At 42.9% G+C, this 19071-nt stretch overlaps 1 protein-coding gene across 1 annotated transcript in view; it reads right to left on the bottom strand.

Annotated features, from left to right (window-relative positions):
* Window positions 1-17739, bottom strand: part of PTPRB (protein tyrosine phosphatase, receptor type B) — a 118495-nt gene extending 100756 nt beyond the window's left edge. The window contains exons 1-3 of the mRNA XM_015405701.1: window positions 17664-17739; window positions 16044-16439; window positions 4004-4242 (exon numbers count right to left, since the gene is read on the bottom strand). Coding sequence (XP_015261187.1) covers window positions 4004-4242; window positions 16044-16439; window positions 17664-17739 — 711 coding nt within the window. The remainder of the gene's footprint in view (window positions 1-4003; window positions 4243-16043; window positions 16440-17663) is intronic.
* Between the last annotated feature and the right edge of the window lie 1332 nt (window positions 17740-19071).

Raw genomic sequence — 19071 nt, 5'->3', positions numbered from 1 at the left:
AGCTTTTTATTTTTTAAAAATCCACTAACTCTCCCGTTTTTATCAGGAGGAAATGGTCTTTGCATAGTTTTTCCCATACTCTTGAAAGTTCAAACTGTAGATTTACTAGCAACCCAAGGTTGCTCTAATGTAAACATTAAAAGCAAAACAACCAAGCAACAGCTATTGTCCCTTGAGAATGGGTTGGCCTCAAACTGCAGCATGCAGATTTTCATTGTGTACATGTATAAGTATTATTTTTCTTCGCAATAATAATTTGCACTTAATACAGTCCTCTATATTTTCGTAGACTCAGGTTAACACTGACCATACATATGCACTTTTCATTCTTCACTGGGGATGGACCAATTTATGTTGGGGGATGGTAAATTGCCAAACAGCATGCCTAACACCATGATCAGCCAGAAGTCCCTTTGAATTTGACATATGAACATAGCACATCTCCCTATGTAGCACATCAATGCTCTAAACCGGAATGCATCTCTGAATGGTCTGCTTTAGTTCATATTCTGTTCATAGAGTATGATCCATACAAAGCAGACCTGCATGCATTACTAACGGCTAAGAGACTGACATATTCTACTTTTGCACTTTTATCATTGTATCATTACTAGAATAAAGACCATTCTTTAGTCTTCTTTACTTGTCTAAAAAGCAGGGCTTCTGCAGGAAACACTGAGCATTGATACAAGAAGAGTGAGTCTTCCCTAGCCCTTTCTTCCAGTGTTGAGATCATGGCTGTTTCTGTGCTGATAGATGAAGTGGCATCTCTTCTGCTTTCTCGGTTACAATGCAACGAATGCCTTCTCCCTCTGATTCAACACAGACCATTTGAATTGAAATACAGAGCCAAAGAATTGGGTGTTGATTTAAATTGGGTGTTGGTTTAGTTTCTCCTGTTCTGCTTTTTGGTCCTTGTTACTCCTTGAGCATTGTTAGGTCATTACTGCAATGGTGGTAATTGGCACAATTCCCATATCAAAGTTAGAGTCCAATGGCACCTTTAAGACCAACAAAGTTTTGTTCAAGGTGTGAGCTTTCGTGTGCACACACACTTCGTAAGATGATGAAATGGAATCATCTGAGGAAGTGTGCGTGCACACAAAAGCTCACACCTTGAATAAAACTTTGTTGGTCTTAAAGGTGCCATTGGACTCTAACTTTGTTCTATTGCTTCAGTCCAACGTGGCTACTCATGATCTAAATTCCCATATCAATTATCTAGGCCCCAGGCTTATCAGCCCTGTATCCTCTAGATTCCCTGACCCAGTCTTCAGCTTCCAGACCTCCCTCCCATGCTCAGTTACTGCCACCAACAGTACATATTCCCTGTATTATTACTTTGTTCGCATTCACCACTGATCACGGCCTTAAGTTCCTGCTTTTCAAGATACTGTTATGTCCCATTTTATTTAGCCACACTGGTTGCTTCCACATGGAAGCAACCAGAGCAACTCTATGTTACCCTCCTCTGCAAACCACAGTAGTTTTATGTTTTGGCTTCTGCATGACATAAGTCATGCTTCCACATACCAGGTTTTCACTGTCTCTGCTGTGAGTTTCTAATCCAGCCAAAAGTGGGTTTGGGGAAACAGTGGAAGGAGAAGCCTAGATTTCTGCAACCAGATCTGGCACCACATTGGTTCACTTTTCTCCTCATATCTGCCATTCCCTCTCCTCACACGCAGTAGGCTTTTTGCCTTTTTTAAAATTACTGAAAATACTTATGTCACTATAGTGTTAAAACTCATTTGTTCAATGGCAATAATTGTTCAAAAGTCATCAAAACGTCTGCTGGTGGGGGGTAAATGGCAGATGGGATGGAAAATCCTGGAGAAAATATCCTTGAGGAGGATCTGTTAGTGCTGCAAATGCCTTTGCATTTGCACTGGCAATTAGAGGGAAACAGGAGGTGGAGGTCCCGTGGAGGTCCCGTGGGTAGGGAGAGGTGCCGATCACAGGACGGTCCTGCACGCAACAAAGAAGCAGCACGGTGCGGCAAACTGGGGTTTTTCCCCCCATGTACACCAAAAATGCGCATGCTCTGTTGGGTGCCTGTGCGCATCCACGGAGACTTGGGGAAAAAACAACCTTTTTTGCAAGGGGACATGGGCGGGCGCCGGATGCCACCGGAAAAGCAATCAGATGCCCGCCCTTGCCCCGTGGTTTCCGGAAACTAGTACCTCTGAGGTACTAGTTTTTTGCCGCGCGTCTTCGGCGGGAAGCCTCGGTTGAGCCACGGGAGCGCTATGCTTCCCAGATGTGCCGGTGAAATCGCGCCCGGAAAATCCACCTGTCTTCCGTCTCTCTAGCATGGCTAATGTTCCATGTGACCGCAGCCAATATACAGCCCACAAAGAATTAAAACAGTTAAAACACTGATAAAATAGAACAACATTCCTCTGGTACAAGTCCTAGTGGCCTCACAGATGTCATCTATTTCCAGTTTTGGTTCATGGATAGTAATGCAGATCTGACCTACTGAGGGGAGGCACAGTAGAAAGGGGGGGATGTCCGCTGCCCTAATTAAAAGCCTGGCGGAAGAGCTCCATCTTTCAGGCCCTGCAGAACTATAAAAGGTCCCACAGGGCCCTGATCTCATATGGGGGCTCATTCTATCAGGTAGGGTCCAGGACTGAAAAAGCCCTGGCCCTAGTCAAGGTGAGGCAGACATCCCTGGGGCTGGGGACCACCAAGAGATGTTGGTTGGCAGATCCTAAAGCCCTTCAGGGCTCATAGAGGGAGAGGCAGTCTTGCAGATATGCAGCCCCTGGTCAGATAGGGCTTTAAAGGTAAGCACCAACACCTTGAAACTGATCCAGTACTCAGTAGACAGCCAGTGCAGTTTGTGCAGCACTGGGTGGATCTGCGCCTGCACAGACCATGAAGTCAACACCCATGCCACTGCGTTCTGCACCAGCTGCAGCTTCTGGAGCAGAATCAAGGACAGCTCCACATAGAGAGAATTACAATGATCCAATCTCGAAGTGACCATTGCATGGCTCTCTGTAGCCAGATCCCGGGGAGATATGGGGCCCACTGCCTGATCTGTCTCAGATGGAAAAATGCAGACCTGGCAGTGACAGCGACTTGGGCCTCCATAGTTCGTGAGGCATCCAGGAACACCCCCAGGCTCTTCACCTTCGACACTGGCACCAATAGGACCCCATCAAAGGTTGGGAGCCTGATCCCCAATCCCCCGCGACCCAGGTACAGGAACTCCATCTTTGACTGATTCAATTTCAGTCTGCTCGGTTGTAACCAGCCAGCCACGGCTTGTAATGCCCTGTCCAGATTTTCTGGGGCAGAGTCTGGGTGGCCATCCATAAGTAGGTAGAGCTGGGTATCATCTGCATATTGCTGACAACCCAGCCCATACCTCTGGATAATCTGGGTGAGGGGGTGCTTGTAGGTATTAAACCGCATTGGGGAGAGAATTGACCCCTGCAGCACACCACATTCTAGTAGGTGTTGCTGAGATAATCCCCCCTCAAGTGCCACTCTCTGTTCCTGACCTTGGAGAAAGGAGGTCAGCCACTGCAAGAAAAGCCCCCTTATCCCCACATCAGCAAGGTGGTGGGTCAACAGATCATAGTCAACCATATCAAATGCTGCTGACAAATTAAGAAGTAGCAGTGCCGATCTGCCTTGATCCAGGTATCTCCAGAGGTCATCCACCAAGGTGACCAACACTGGTCTCTGTCCCATGGGCAGGGCGAAAACCAGACTGGAAGGGATCCAGTATATTAGCATCCTCCAGGAAAACCTGGAGCTGTGTTGCCACCACCTTCTCCACTACCTTACCCAGGAATGGTAGATTAGACTTTAGCTATATTATTTCTACAGTCTTCTCTTGTAAGGTTTCCCCAGCTGACCCTTCCCTCAGACAAGGTGGAGTGTAAACTGTTCAGTTCTTTCAGCAACTACCCATCCTCTGCTCTTGAGGAATTCTGTCAGACTAGCAGCAGAACTGCAATCTGTTTCAGGCAACAACTTCTCTTACCTGTTCCGTGGTGCTAGAGAAGTAATGGATCATTGTGGGAATCCAGGGTTTTTCTGTCATTCCAAATAAATTCTGGCTTAGAGTATGTTTGTCCATGTTTTTATTGTTGCTTTCTGTAGCTTTTTTGATGAAAGTAACTGGACTGGTGCCAAGGAAACTCTGTGGACTATATGTGATAGAATTCAATGGAGGGGATGTGTTTCTAGTGCTCCGAACAAATGTTTCATCAATCTGGAAATCTAAGACAAATAGAGAACAGTAAATGTAATCAGTGCTAAACATATTTAGAAACAATACACAGTAATTACATCTTTTTCATGAACGTGAAAATTACACTATTAACAGTTTTAGGACAATAGTTCATTATGTAGGCTTTAACCTTCAGACTGATTTCCTAAAGTGATATCAATGTTTTTTTTAAACATATAGCTCTCATGATGGTCAGGTATTATGTCTGGACCCTTTTGAGATTCTGACTGATCTAACTGCTTGCTGAATACATTTTTAATGGAAGAGTCAGAATATAAAGAGCACTTTCACGCTTGCAGTCAACATAGAACTACATAGCTTCTGTAGCTCAAGCTGCCTATTTCATGCAAACAGCAACCTGTCAGAAGTGCAGCACTTGAAAATGGAATCTTTTGTGCTTTTAGACAGGTACCTGGGTAACAGTTTTCAACTTTGCAAGGTAGATGTTGACTTTGCACTTTATGAATGCTCAGAGGTGAGCTTAAAACCATCTTTACAGGCAGACAAAAAAGTGGCAGATCAAGGCTTTTTCTCTAGCTTTTAATCTGTCAAGCAGATAGGATGTTAATTTGTATGCTGGTGGAGTTAGCCAGGAGAACAAATTCCCACTCCTGGGGCCAAGGGAAGAGTAGCAGGTATACAGTGAAGGCTAGGGAACCTTCTGGGAGATGGTTGGTAATTTCCTACTAGGTAGGATGGGAGCAGTCTGATGTGCTACATAGCAGCATCTTTGTCCCTTGTGGAGGTGAATACAGGTCATACTAGATTGATTAGAATTCGGCCTTCGTGGTATTTTTAAATGGCTGAGTTCAACTTTAAAAAGGCATTGGCATGGCATCCACAAGTTGGACAAGTTGGACCTGTGGGTGCTATAATGTCTAGTTTGCCCCTTAGATGGGAATTCTTGGAAGTCAACCTCAGAAAGGGAAGCCAAACCAAAATGTGGGGGAAAGAAAAAGACATCAAAAACCTGAAGAGAAATCTGACGACTTTATGCTGCATACGTATTAATACTTCATCAAGGATGGGTGGGCAAGTTTTAGACCAGTTATTCCCAGTTTAGTGCCTGTATGTGCCATGAGGCTCACCAGTGTGTTTCCTGGAACCCCCTTACTTCTTTCACAAAACATCTCTTTTTCAAACTGAGGAGCCATTTCTGACATTCCTGTACTAAACTGGAGAAGGAGCTGCTTCAGAAGAGCCTAGGAGATATCACCTTTGTATCTGCAAGAAGCACCCATTTGGAAACAGCAGCTTCAATCAAAGGAGCCTAATGTTTTGTGGAATCTCCCTATGCTTTATGATTGGACCCAGCCATCACAGAAGATATTTTATGATTGGCCCTACCCATCCATGGCAGCCATTTTGTTGTTTCACTCACCACCTGTTCTTGAAATTCCCAAAGTATCCACTGGTTCAACAAGACTGAAGACCCTTATTTTAGACCTCAGCTCTAAAATATAGATTTTGTATTACTCATTTTATTTTCCTTTGCTCAGATGTTTTTACTTAATATTTTCTTAACTACATTTTTCCCCCTTTGGTTAACCAACGATGCTTATGCAAGCAAAATTAATATCCCCCTCCAGTGATGTTATAGTGGTCTGTTGCACTCATATAAAAGCCTAACTTGGTGCACAGTTACAAAGATTAAAAAGAGAAGACAGGGGGACATCTGCTTGCGTCTAAGAATAAGATTTCCAGGATTTCTTTGGATAGGAAAGTGATACTTTAATTGAAGAAAATTATTTTAAGAGAGGGAAGCAGAGTGTCTAGGTTCCAAAATATTAGAAAACCATATATCTAATTCATATTCTGGTGGAATTTTGTATATGTTGGGGGCAGGTAGGATAAAACTGGATAGGTGAACGCATTAAGGTCTAGCAGGATGAGCCCCAAGGCCAGCTGAGTAAAATCCACATTTCCCTGTGGCAGAACAAAGTGCTTGTGGGTGACATTTTACCACAGGAGCCACTTCAATTATGACAAATTATATGGAAAGCATTTTCATGGAGGAAATTATGTGAAACCGACTTCTTGATCATCACATGTGAAGACTGCATACACATGCAGTTCGCTGCAAAAGCATCTCAGTAATGTAATAATAAATATTTACAGGTGGCGACCTGTGTGTGGATTGATTTTATATGTGGAAGTGCGTTCTCATATTTTGTTAGGGTTGCCAAGTTAGGGTTGCCTCATGAAGAGCGAGGGAGTCCAGTGCTGGTCTGGGAGTCCATGCGTGCGCGCCGCAATTACGTCACCCGGAAGTGATGCAATCATGTTGGGCTCGTTGGGGGCGGGGCCACAATGGTTTTCCCTCGGATGATTGTGGCCCCACCCCCAACGTGCCCAATGTGATTGCGTCCCTTCTGGGTGACGTGCTGACGCTGGGCATGTCGCATTCTTTGGGGGTGGGGTTCCCCTTGGGGCCCGATCCGCCAGCGGTGGGTAATGGGCCTCTTGGGTGGGGGGTTCCCCACCTCCCGGGGGGACTTGGCAAGCCTATATTTTGCCCTTTTTGAAAGAGTCCTAACATATGATCTCTCTGTGAAATGTTCCTTTAAGGTCTGCCAGCCCTTCAGGTCTAGTAGAAATACTTTGCCTCCAATGGGAGGCAATCTGGAATGTGAATAACTATGTGGATTGACTGTTCGTGTGTAGACTAGGTGTGTTCACTAGTCATTAAGGACTGCTTTATCTGTTACTTTGACACAGGATAATTCCTACCCATATACCAACCCCAAAATAAGGCACTGATTGTGAGATGGTAAGAACATATCTTAGTCTCAGAACATTACAGGTACTTTATTAAAATAACATTATATTGCATTAAATTAAAGTTGCATTTTGTAGTTATGGTGCAGCTTCTCTTTTCCATGAGTATTTATGAAATAAATGGATAAGGAATAGATAAAGAACAAGTAGCAATACTAGCTTTGGAGACTGTAGCTCTGATAATGCTCTCAGCTGAATCAGGTGTGGTGCACCTTTGTACATAACATTTGTCTGCATTGTGGGAGGAACTTGGAGGAGCCATCAAGAAAGAAAGAAGGAAGGAAGTAAAGGGAGGCAGGCCTGTCTGTATATTGGGCTGCTTCCACAGAGGGTGCAAACACAGCCTAATGAGGGCAGCAGCAGCCCACATGAATGGGGTCTATGCGCCCTGTCTCTGCACCACTCACTTCTGCCACTGCTCCCTCACCCCACCCTTCCTGCTTTTAAGACAGACACAATGAAGATTGTGCTGGGCCTCCCACAGGTCAAAAAAACCCTTTCCCCTTCCCAGCTGTGCTGCCATTGTCAAGCTATGATATGGCGAAAGAAAAAAAGAAGAAGAGATTGGATTTATACCCCGCTCTTCACTTGGAGTCTCAGAGCAGTTTACAAACTCCTTTCCCTTCCCCTCCCCACAACAGACACCCTGCGAGGTAGGTGGGGCTGAGAGAACTCTGAGAGAACTCCTCTTGAGAGAACACCTCTGACAGAACTATGGCTTGCCCAAGGTCATCCAGCAGCTGCAAGTGGAGGAATGGGGAATCAAACCTGGTTCTCCCAGATTAGAGTCCACACACTTAACCCCTACACCAAACCACACCAAACTGGCCATTTAAAGGACCTCTAGTAAAGGTAAAGGTTCCCTTGCTCGAAAGCCAGTCGAATCCGACTCTAGGGTTGCAGTGCTCATCTCCGTTTCAAAGCCAAAGCCGAAGACGTTTCCGTGGTCATGTGGCCGGCATGACTAAACACCAAGGCTCACGGAACGCTGTTACCTTCCCACTGAAGTGGTACTATTTATCTACTTGCAATTTCTTGCTTTCGAACTGCTAGGTTGGCAGGAGCTGGAACTAGAGACAGGAGCTCACCCCGTCTTGCGGCACCTGGGTCTTGAACTGCTGAACTACTGACCTTCCACAGCCTGCAGTTCAGCATCTTAACCACTTGAGCCACCGCCCCTTACCATATTAGTTGTGGGCAGTGTCCACATAGATTCTTTTTGCCCAGTGGCACAGTTCTTTACTTGAAAAGAGATCAAAGAAGGTTTTTGCTTCAATTTAAAAAAGAAAGCCCCCAGAGGTCCATGAATTGTGACCAGAATGAGCTTGAGTGTTGTGTGGATGCTAGTACTTAAATTGGGGGATTCCTGTGTTCCAGGTAGAGAAAATGCATATGCAGAAGCAAGTGTTCATTTGCCCGTCTCCTGTTTTCATTTTGTTGGAATGTGGCCAATCAGCACAAAATATGGCCAAGCAAGCCAAATGATATTATGGCCTGACAGGTGCTGCTACTTTTCTTTTCTTTTTTTGAGTCCCAGGAAGGAGAAGGAGAGAGAGAAGGAGAGATTGGATTTATACCCCGCCCTTCACTTGGAGTCTCAGAGCGGCTTACAAACTCCTTTCTCTTCCCCTCCCCACAACAGACACCCTGTGAGGTGGGTGGGGCTGAGAGAATTCTGACACAAACTGCTCTTTCAGGAACAGCTGTGCCAGAGCTTGTGACTGACCCAAGGTCACATCAGCAGGTGCAAGTGGGGAATCAAACCCGGTTCTCCCAGATTAGAGTCCGCACACTTAACCACTACACCAAACTGCTCCTTGGGAGGAAGGCAACAAAAGCAGGAAGCCCATCTAGATTTCTGTGGGCTGCCTTGCATAGATGAGTGGTTAATGTCATCTCGGTTGCTCACAAATTGTGCAGGTCTGTTAAATGATTGAGAACTTTTCCAGGCAAACTCTCCTACAATCTCTGTACAGGGAACAGCCTTCTGGTGGGCAGAGCCCTTAGTCTTCTGATAATGGGCCATGGTGACTGCAGCCATGAAATTAAAAGACCCCTGCTTCTTGGGAGGAAAGCAATGGCAAACCTTGACAGCATAATAAAAAGTAGAGACATTACTCTGCCAACAAAAGTCCGTCTGGTCAAAGCAATGGTATTCCCAGTAGTACTGTATGGCTGCGAGAGTTGGACTATAAGGAAGGCTGAGTGCCGTAGAATAGATTCTTTTGAATTATGATGCTGGAGAAGACTCTTGAGAGTCCCTTGGACTGCAAGAAGATCAAATCAGTCAATCCTAAAAGAAATCAACCCTGACTGTTCCCTGGAAGGCCAGATACTGAAGCTGAAGCTCAAATACTTTGGCCACCAAATGAGAAGGGAGCACTCACCGGAGAAGACCCTGATGCTGGGAAAGGTTGAAGGTCAAAGAAGAAGGGGACGGCAAAAATGCGATAGTTAGACAGTGTTATCGAGGCAACGAACATGAAATTAAGCAAACTCCGGAGGATGACAGAAGACAGGAGGGCCTGGCGTGATGTGGTCCATGGGGGCGCAAAGAGTCGGACTCCACTGTGTGACTGAACAACAACAATGGGCCATGATTATATGATCTTTTTAAGTCATCTATCTTTTAGGAGATGCCAGAGTTGCAATTAGACTGTGGCAAGAAATTGTTACACATTTTCCTTCCACATTTCCTCTCACTGGTAGAATAATTGAGCCTCCTTTCTGTGTGGCTGGGGACTGGGACTCTGGGAGGTTCTGTCTGTGGTGTTCTATGGCCTTCAGAACTACATTTATATGCTTGCATTCAGCATGGGGATATATTATTCACATGGAAAACTTCATGACCTTCTACAACATATTCAGAATTTGTTTGCCTGGGGCACTTTAGGCTTAGCAGAAGGGTTGCATGTATGGCAAAATCTTGTTTTGCTGCCACAACACTAGGCAATTTTAGCTCAAAGATCCTCTAAAAAAGTCATAATGATTGGGTTAGCGGTAGCAGATGTTTCTAAATATGATTGCTTAGCATGTAATTATGATGTCATTGAAAGCCAACCTATGATTTCTCCCCTGCCAAAAGGAGCAGTCTGTGACCTTTCATCCTGAAATGAACAACATTTTTTAAAAACATTGACACACATGTTTAATGAAACCCACAAAATAAAACTTTCTTTCTTCTGGGCATGTGTCCCTGTAAGGTACCTTTCAATGAAAAGCTTCCCTTCTTTCAAACCCTGTAGCATGTTAACCTATCATGTATTTTAAACTCCTCAGGAAGGATTTTTTGCCTTATAACATCTAATGCTGTTATTTTGACTCTAATCTTTGATCTGTATGGAAGAAAAAAAGTATGGGATATTTATTAAATTACACAGAAAATCTTTATCAGTGTGTGATGCAAGCCCAACATCAAACATTGTTACAATCCAACAGCCCTATTATATGGCCTAGGACCTCACTATTTAGGACCCCATACACCATCCTACCTGGGAACCGTATTTTTTCAGCATAGGTATTCATGTGCCTCTAGGGCTGCCAGCCTCCAGGTGGGACCTGGAGATCTACCGCTTTTACAACTAATCTCCAGCTGACAGAAGAAGAGCTCCCCTGGAGAAAATGGCTGCTTTGAAAGGTGGACTCTATGACATTGTACCATGCTGAGGCCCCTCCCCTCCCCAAACCCTGCCCTTTCCCGGATCCACCCCCAAAATCTCCAGATATTTTCCAACCCAGACCTGGCAACCCTATGTGTCTCCTCTCCCCTGCCATCTGAGGTGGGGTGGGTGGAATTCATGACTCAACTTTTTGGTGGCTACCTTCTGGCCTTTCCTTGTGCTGAGCATGTTTCATTATTTTTCAATGTCAGGCTAAGATTTTTTAAAACTTGACTGCATTTGAGGGGCATGTAGTCCCCCCCATCTTTGCTGCTGATTGGTTATATTCAAGTTTTACATTGGTTGCTGTCTGTGGGTTTAATTACTGCTGCAGCTGTTTTTAAAAATGTGGTGTGGTGTCTTTTTAAAAAATGTTTTAAAACTTGTACGATAATTCGTTGTATTTTTGAAAGAAGATTTAGTGGGTGGTACTTTATCAAGGAATTATGTCATATTTGGTCTGTTGCTTACTTTAACTGATGTTAACCATTTGAAACACTCTGGTAGAGAGGCAACCTACAACTACTTTAAATAAATATATTTATGTGTTCTGTTTCTTCATATAAGAACCACTAATTGGAATATGCAACATGAAGACTGCTCTTTTCAAAAAGTACATACCAAGTGTGGTGTCTTTTGTTTTTCATTTGAAGGATGAAGGAAGTTCTAGGTCTGAAGACAAAGCTGGATAAAGCTAAGTGCTTGTTATTTGTTTGAATCAGTCTAAGCTTTGTCCTTCTAGATTTAAATGGTTCATAGTTAAGAACCAGTGTGGAGTGGTGGTTAGAGTATTGGAATAGGATCTGGGAAACCCAGGTTTGAATACACATTCTGCCATGGAAGCTCGCTGGATGACCTTGGGCCAGTCAAACACTCTCAGCTTAGTCTAGCTCTGGGGTTGTGATAATAAAATGGAGGAGGAGAGAATGATGTAAACTGATTTGGGTCCCCATTGGGGGAGAAAGTGAGGTATCAATGAAGTAAATAAGTACAGAGGTTATTGTACAGTAGGGTTGCCACTGTCCAGGTGGTAGCTAGAGATCTGGAATTACAACTGATCTCCAGGTGATAGAGGCCAGTTCACCTGAATAAAATGGCCACTTTGGAAGGTGAACTCTATGGCATTATATCCCCCTGAATTCTGTCCCATCCTCAAACCTCTCCCTCCTCAGTCTCCACCCACAAATCTCCAAGTATTTCTCAAGCTGGAGCTGGCAAACCTATTGTACAGGGATGTGGAAATACCCTCATTCCTTCTCATACCTGAGTTCTGAGATTTCAGTTGGCTTTTTAGGGGTGTCAGCCTGCAGGTGGGACCTGAATATCCCCTGGAATTACAGCTTATCTCCAGACTGCAGGTGGGTTGCCAGGTCGGAATGACATGCCAGCGGGAGAGGAGGAGAGACTTTCTGGGACTGGGGAGGGATGCTATAATGTGCCTACATCACCCAGAAGTCGGGGACGCTCTAGTTTGGGGGCAAAACTCTATGGTAAAATCAGCCTCAAACCATAGTGTTTTGCCCAAAAACCAGAGCATCACCCCCGCCATGCCCATGTCACTTCTGGGTGACATAGGCACATCTCCTGACGTTGCTGCTGGGACGGGGATTTCCTCCCACCAGCCAGCTGGCTGGTGGCAGGCAGGAGCTTACAAAACCAGGCAATTCTCCACCCCAAACTGGGGAATGGCAACCCTAAACTGCTCCAATCCCTAAATCTCCAGGAGTTTCCCAAACTAGATCTGGTAACCCCACCCCTCATCAGTGGCCAGGGGGATCTGGCAACCCTATTTGGCATACATTTTCAAGCTCATCCTTATTTCAAGTTCATCCTTTTAAAAAGAAGCTGAAATTATCAGGATGCTGTATTCAGTCTGAGAACAATTTCTGGAGTTGTGTGATGCAGTTGAAGATCTGTGAAATGGCCATGAGGATCCAGCATTAGGCTTGGTATCCACATGGCAGTTTCTCATGTTCATCTGCTCTGTCTTTCACCAAGGTTAGCTAATGAAATAGGATGTGTTTGACGTGTCATCCAAATTCAAATATTGATAAAACCTACTATCACCTTTGATGTATCAGTCCACTGGCATTACTTTAGTAACATTAGAATATCTGGTTTGGAGACCAATGTTACTTATGCAGCATAACTTTTAAAATTAATGTTTTTGGGGGGTTTTGTGTTTGGATATTTCACATACTGTCTTGGCATGTTTTTAACCAGCCTTCCTAAATAAACAGCAAGAGGTCTACATTTCCTCACTTACAACCCAAATTTTGTGAGCATTCAACTGTTTATTCAAAGTAGAATATTGGGTGTTCTTGTGGATATTTTTTTTAAAGTAGAACTAGAACAGAAGAAAATGGGGGAGAAATTCAACAAGAGCAGAAAAGTTTTGGACCTGATCTGGGACAATAGGGATGGGTTGGAACTTCACAAACGGCAGTGGCCAATGCTCCCTCTAAGCTGCGGAGTCTTGTGAGCAAAAATTCAGCTTTGTGAGCTACTGGCATTAAAGTTGTGAGTGAGCGATTAGGCTACTGCATATTTAGTCTGCTCTGGAGCCATCCTTCCTGAGCTAAGACAAAAATGTGTGAGCCAGAGGCTAAAAAACTGTGAGCTAGCTCACATGAACTCAGCTTAGAGGGAACACTGGTAGTGGCCATTGCTTTTAGCTGCTGAGACACCAGTCCATATCATGAGAAGAGGGGTAGTTTTTCCCCAACCAAATATCAGCTCACACATCATCTGACATTTAAGCTGCTTTCATAACTCAGGAGCTCAAAAATCGGTTATGATGTAGCACAAGGAGAAGCTGATAACAAAGATGTCAGAGCCCCTATTAGTAATACTCAAGCCCTTGTATGTGACAGATCTCATTGGGTTATGGCTTTTGCATCCAGAATAGAGCTCAAGGGGTCATGGCTTGAACCTCTAGGAGATACTTTGTGTGCTTCCTTATCACACTGTACGTAGCTCACATTAGTCATTTAGCTCATATGCTGCATCCTTTTTGCTTATCCTCTGTTTTGTCTGCTTAAGATTATAGTCAAAACAAAGGGAGGATGTAATATACGCGCAAAGTGATTCATGTCAAACTTGATGTCCTCAATTATATCTCACAAAAATGAAATCAGCATTTTAATGTCATTTCTAAATAATGTTAATGTTCCAATTGCAGTATAATTATGGTCATCATATTATGAAGAGCAGCTTTAAAATAAGAATATAAGTCTATAAGGATAGAGATTGCATTGGTAACAATGGAACTGGGATTCTTCCTTTCTGTTCTGTGAAATATACACAACCAGAGTATAATATTTAGTTAATAAATTAATATTTGGTTCAAACCCCAAACAAGTGCTACTCCTTGATTTTTACCTTGAATCTACAGTTTGTTGAATCTTGATCTTTGCATGTTGCTGACAAGATTGAACAAAATGGGCAAAGGCTTTTTGTGCTTTACCATATTAGTTTTCTGGATTGTGATTTCCATATATTTTTAGTTGTATGGTTCATAATTGTTACATTTATTTACTTATTAGCTTTATATCACACTCTGTCTTTAAGATTCTGAGCCGCTTATGTTAAAAAGAAAACATTTATATTTTTAGAGTAATAGGACACTGATTCAGAAAACATTTGTGACAGTGCAGTTTCCCAGGAGCTCTTGGTTTATACTCTGATTGGTGAATAGGTCCAGGATATTGCCACAGGACAACTGACCATTGTGGCAGAGTTCTCTTTGAGATGGAAGAAGAACCAGTTGTTCTGAGGAGCTTTTGCACATGGAGCTCTGCACAAATGGGGACTGTCCCATACCTTGTGATATCAGACATTCTCAGTAGTGCATGTGTGAGTGGAATCTCTCCCTGATATTGAAATGAATGTGTCATAATGCATCCATACAAGTTTCCATGTGTTTACTGGAGATATTTGTTTATTTACTTCATCTATACTCTGCCTTTGGTGAAGAGAGCCAGTTTGGTGAAGTGGTTAAGTGTGCGGACTCTAATCTGGGAGAACCGGGTTTGATTCCCCACTCCTCCACTCACAGCTGCTGGTGTGACCTTGGGTCAGTCACAAGCTCTGGCACAAGCTGTCCTTGAGAAAGAGCAGTTTCTGTCAGAGTTCTCTCAGCCCCACCCACCTCACAGGGTGTCTGTTGTGGGGAGGGGAAGGGAAAGGAGTTTGTAAGCCGCTCTGAGACTCCAAGTGAAGAGCGGGGTATAAATCCAATCTCTTCTTCTTCTCTCTTCTCTTCTCTCTTCTCTTCCATTTTATCCTCATATCAACCCTGTAAGGTTGAGAGTATGTGACATACCCAAGGTCACCCAGCAAGCTTCTATGGCTGATGCAGGATTCAAATCTTGGTCTCCTAGATCCTAGTCCAACACTAATAACAACATCACACTGGCTGTCTGCTGGTTTAACCATATTTACTTAGTTTTATTGTATTTATTGTATTTTATATCTTATATCCACTGTTTTAAATTGTATGTTGTTTTAAACTGTTGTAAGCCGCCCTGAGCCGGAGGGTGGGGTAGGAATCCAATAAATAAATAAATAAATAACCATCTCTATATTGCAGGCTGCGAAGGGTGTGTGACAGAACACACAGAACACACACATATAAACAAAGAAATGTGAGATGCCAAAATATAGTTAAGATGGACCTATTGATTATCACCTATGTTTGCTACAAGATATTGTCATGCATAAAATGTTAAAAACATTTACATGTTCATGCCCAGGCCTATCAGCATCCAAATGCCATGATTAGAAAAAGCCCAATTTCATTTTTCAGTCACTTCATATGTTGGACTGCCAAAAGTTGAGGACTGGCCACCTGTGCTATATCTTCATTCATGTATGGCTCTCAATGAATGAGGAGTCTAACTTGCTGGGGCAAGAAAGCAAGACTGTTGTGTATTAATCACCACTTATTTTGATTTTTTTTAAAAATAGAAGGGACTCATTTCTGAATATTGATTTCTATGATGAAATGTATGAAGGGGAGGATGCTGGATGATTCCTATGCCCATTTACAGACTGCTTGAAACATATACACCTCCTATACTCAATAAAATTATGAATGTATTCAGAAGCTCAACATACCATAGAAATACAGGGCAGAAGGAATAAACATTAACTTTGAAAACATACAGCAGGCCAACAAATGTATACACATGATTCTTAAAGGATTCTTCTTAGGTTACCTCAAACGGCATTTCATTCTCCCTAGATCTGTCACTAAGAATTAAATGTCATTGTTCATTCAACCATCAGTGAGTTCAAGACACATGTTTGCAGTCTGATAGTTCACAGGAATCTTCTTGAGAGAAGCTGCTTACCTTTACTGGAGCACAGGTTTTCATGGATAGTCTGTCCCTTCTTGTCGACATCAGTTTTTATCCAACTATGGGGGTACTTCCTACCCATCCTCACTACTACGTTTGAGCCTTGTTTCTGGAGGAACAGAGAGCTGTTTTTCACCTCAAGGAGCCCTTCCTTGCTATGACAGGTCCACTTGGGTGCCTCAGAGCAGCTGGCGATGATCACTCTGCGGGAATGTGCAGCATAGGATTTTGTGACAGCCAGACACTGGCCAGATCTAACATGGAGAAGCTTCTCATCCATCCATTTCCACTGCTGGTTTAGATTGGTGAAGTTGCAGTTTCCCACTTGTGCTATTGTGTGGCTTTCATAAATACATTGCTGTTTTCGCTCATGGAGAATCAGAAACCCTCCTGGAAGGTGAAGAGCCAAAGCAAATAGTACATATTAACTTTTAGAAAATAACACCACCACCACGATTCAAGAGTTAAGTGAACCTGTACCCATGGCCCTTGCCTTTTGTCTTGATCTTTTTGTTTGGCACCCTTCACACACAGGCATACAAACATGGAGTTTTAAAAGCTGTCAAAGATTTTTCGACAAGAAAACAAATAGTCCAAACACAACTTTACAGCAAGTCTTTATTATTTATTTACTTCATTCATACCCCACTTTTCTCCCCAATGGGGACCCAAGGTGGCTTATATAATTTTCTTCTACATTTTATTCTCACGACAACCCTGTAAAGTATGTGTGATAGGCTGAAATGTATTATAGGCCCAAGGTCACCCTGCAAGCTTCCATGGCGGACTGGGGATTAGAACCTGCTCCTCCCAGGTCCAAGTCTAACACTCTAAGCAGTACACCACACTACAGTTCCTTTGAAAATATTCTCCAGTAAGCAATCCATTTTCTGGGGAAAGGATATTTTCCAAAATCTGTTTGCCTCTATATCTGTATGTTTGTACTCCACATGTTCTATATAAATATGGGGGATTAGTTTACTAATACAAACTTGATAACTTATGCTTCTAATTGCACTGAAGTTTCTAATTACTATATTCTAATTAAGACCAGATTGGTCATAGCAGTAAGACTCAGGAATAATCATCCAAAACAAGCAAGCAAACAAACCAACCCTTATTCTATAGTGCACCATGAAATAATACAATTTCAGTGTTAATTTCTGTTGCACAAATCTTTTTAAAGTTTTGTAAAAAGTCCCAGTTCCTTGCAAAATAGTCAAAGCTTTCAATTCGGTGCCTGCTTTCTCTTTTTGGTTGTAGAGCATGGAATTACAGCAGATTTTATCTAAAACATATCTGTAAGCCTGTAGTTGTATGATTCCGACAGAGCAGGCATGAAGGCAAATATATATATCCCTCTCCAAATGGATTTGGACAAAATGGAGTGTCCAGAGACATGATCTTTCAACAAAGAATGATACTATATTAAAAAGAAAGTTTATTTTCTTTTTGAATGGAAGCTAAACCAGTTTGTATTTTATTGGCCCATCCCTCTATTTTCCTTGTATAAACTGAAGTCATTCTCAGCATCATGGGGAAGTTCCAAGGATCATTCGGGAATCACAGCCAGGATGTGGAACAGACATGTAACTGAAGAGGAATTGTACTTACCACAGATCGCAAAGGCCAAGCAGGTAGAAATTAGAACGTGAAATAAAGTCTCCATTTTCCCTCTAGCAACTCCCATTGCTTCTCTCTCTCTTTTTTTAAAAAAAGCATACTCCAGATAAGTGAAGCGAAGGCTAGGAAGGAAATGTGCCTTCACAGGAGGAAAAAGTCAGTGACGAACACTTCCTTCTATTCAACTGGTTTTGGGGAGTTTTACACCACTTTGTACTTTCATCTGATGCTTTGGTATGTGCTGGATATCTGTTCCAGTTAGGAAAATCCAAGCAAAAGAGGGATACATAGATTTTTTTAAAAATACGGTAGTGGAACACCTTTGAAAACTCAGCAGATTTAGCTAGGGAAAAGGAACTATAATTTCATTTAATTGCTTGTCTGCAAACTGTTATGTGTCTACAGGTGATCTTGATTGGGCTACATAAATATATACTGTACTGTACTGTAAACATCACCAGCATTTGTAATGATATGCTATGAATCCATCCAGGAACACCACGTGATTAGATACCACATGTAACTCATCCTTGAATGTTCCATACGTCAGAAGGATGAAGTCAATTCTTGAGCCAACACTCTAAGGTCCTTAATGTTCTTACATTATGAGTTCATATAATGTTGGTTGCTTTAATTCCAGTGATTTGGAACTGGAAGAAGAACATAAGAATGCTGGATTAGACCAACAGTCCCTCTAGTCCAGCATCCTGTTTTCCACAGTGGCCAACTGGATGCTCCCAATAGCCCACAAAGAGAAACATAGAGGCCAAAGCCCAACCACCAGTAGTTCTCCCAGCAATGAGCATTCCTGGGGTTTAACAGCCATCGATGGATCCATCTTCCATGAATTTGGCTAGTGCCCTTTTAAAGCCATCTAAACTAATGAACATCACTATATCTATGTCAGTATACATATAAACTCCTCTTATCACTGGACGTTTTGTAAGAGGAAACTGGCCAGAAGTGGAGTTCATAACACTGAGCATAGATTATCATTTGCACCCTGTTCTGACTAGCAGTGTTGCCCAAGACATTATGGAAAAGCTTTCATATGGCACCTCTTAGTCTCTGAGAGCAGAGCTGTACACATTAGAGATTCTGCTCTGGTCAAGTCTTCTCTGGAAAGCTTTTGTCACTGTGTCTTTCATGTGCAGGATGCACCCATGTATCAGTTATGAAGTGGCTTGGATGCTGGGCCTGGAAACTTTCTTATCTGGAAGGAACTGTTCATTTCTTCAGGTAGGTAGCTAATGCTACTTTCCCCTGTGTGTGTGTGTGCTTTCTTAATTATGTTTTGTATTACATTTTGTGTTGGACACCAATGCAGTTATCTGATAGTATAGACAATATCTCAGGGGACATTACTTAACTAGGTAAGGGTCACCATGGAAGTTCCCCC

This window comes from Gekko japonicus, unplaced genomic scaffold, assembly GCF_001447785.1.
Source record: "Gekko japonicus isolate JY-2015 unplaced genomic scaffold, Gekko_japonicus_V1.1 scaffold53, whole genome shotgun sequence".
Lineage (NCBI taxonomy): Eukaryota > Metazoa > Chordata > Lepidosauria > Squamata > Gekkonidae > Gekko > Gekko japonicus.
The sequence above is the reverse complement of the archived record's forward strand: the minus strand, read 5'-3'. Positions and strand labels throughout refer to the sequence as shown.